A 1,236-nucleotide genomic window follows, 5' to 3' on the forward strand; every position below is an offset into this window, starting at 1 on the left:
CACAGTACATTCCTATCATGGGAGATAATCTGTGTCTTGACAATGTACAATCTAACCTCTGTCCCATTTTGAAAATTAGGAAATGAAAGCTCAGAAAGTAGATATTATAGCCTGCTTCAACTCATAGGCATAATAAAATATGCCCCACCCCATATGCAAATACAATTTTTTTAACGAATCTGAATTTGAATACCAGCAGGCTTCCAACTCCTAAGTCATAACCACACATACAGAGCTAAAAGTATTCTGAATGTAATTATATTCTATTGTTTCTTCCCCTTTTCTAGGACATGCTCCAGCTCCCCCTGGGAAGACTAATTCTATTACAAGGCTTTAGAAAATGGATCCTCTGCGTTAAGCTAAGGGCTCCCCTGATCTCAGTCATTTTTCTATTCCACTTTCCAGCAGCCAGAGTTCTGTTCCAAGAAGCCCCTTCCTTGCTGCTCTGATTAAGCCATGAACAACAGGCTTCTTTGGGGTGTGATTATTTGTTTCCTGAGACCAGGTGAGTCCTAGACACTGATGGAAAATAGTTTCCTTCTACTTCTCATATTCTGGTTGAAATCCCATCCCTGAGAGATTCAGTGTCAATTTCTCTCTTTTGGTTATTTCTGCTTCCCCCATAGGTCTCCTGGATGGCAAAGATGCTGGAATCACCCAAACCCCAAGAAATCTAATCACAGGAATAGGACAGAATGTGATGCTGAAATGTAAACAGAATTTGGGACATGAAACCATGTACTGGTATCGTCAGGATCTGGGCCAGGAGCTTAAGCTCATTTATTTCTCAATAACACGAGGTGATATTCAGAAAGGAGACATTCCCAAAGGATACAATGTCACACGGAAAGAAAAGGAGATATTTGCTCTCCTCATGCCCTCAGCCAGCACCAAACAAACATCTTTTTATCTCTGTGCCACCAGTCTATACACAGTAAAGCAAAGTTAACTCTTCTCCATGCAGAAACCTCCTTCATCCCTCACTGCAATTCTGAGGGGCAGAATCTTCCTGTCATTTATTACCCTTCTCCCAACACAGGAAGCTATTATTGCTGTGAGAAAACTATGAATGAAATGACCTTTGTATCATTTGTCACATTCTTGCATGAACTACAATTTTTAAATCCCATATATCCCTTAATAGAACGTGGAATTAATAAAAGTAATTTTCTGTATTATTCAATCATTTCACTAGTGTCCTACTCTCTGTGACCCCATTTTTGGGTGTTTCTTGGC

The 1,236-nt window shown here is 40.0% G+C and overlaps 1 gene segment (V, D, J or C); it reads left to right on the forward strand.

Annotated features, from left to right (window-relative positions):
* The first annotated feature begins 222 nt into the window (after positions 1-222).
* On the forward strand, positions 223-976 carry LOC100925899. The segment is given in 2 exon segments: positions 231-505; positions 627-976. Coding segments are annotated over 2 exon segments (372 nt in total).
* Positions 977-1,236: the final 260 nt, after the last annotated feature.

Source organism: Sarcophilus harrisii, chromosome 5 (genome assembly GCF_902635505.1).
Source record: "Sarcophilus harrisii chromosome 5, mSarHar1.11, whole genome shotgun sequence".
In the NCBI taxonomy this organism is placed as follows: domain Eukaryota; kingdom Metazoa; phylum Chordata; class Mammalia; order Dasyuromorphia; family Dasyuridae; genus Sarcophilus; species Sarcophilus harrisii.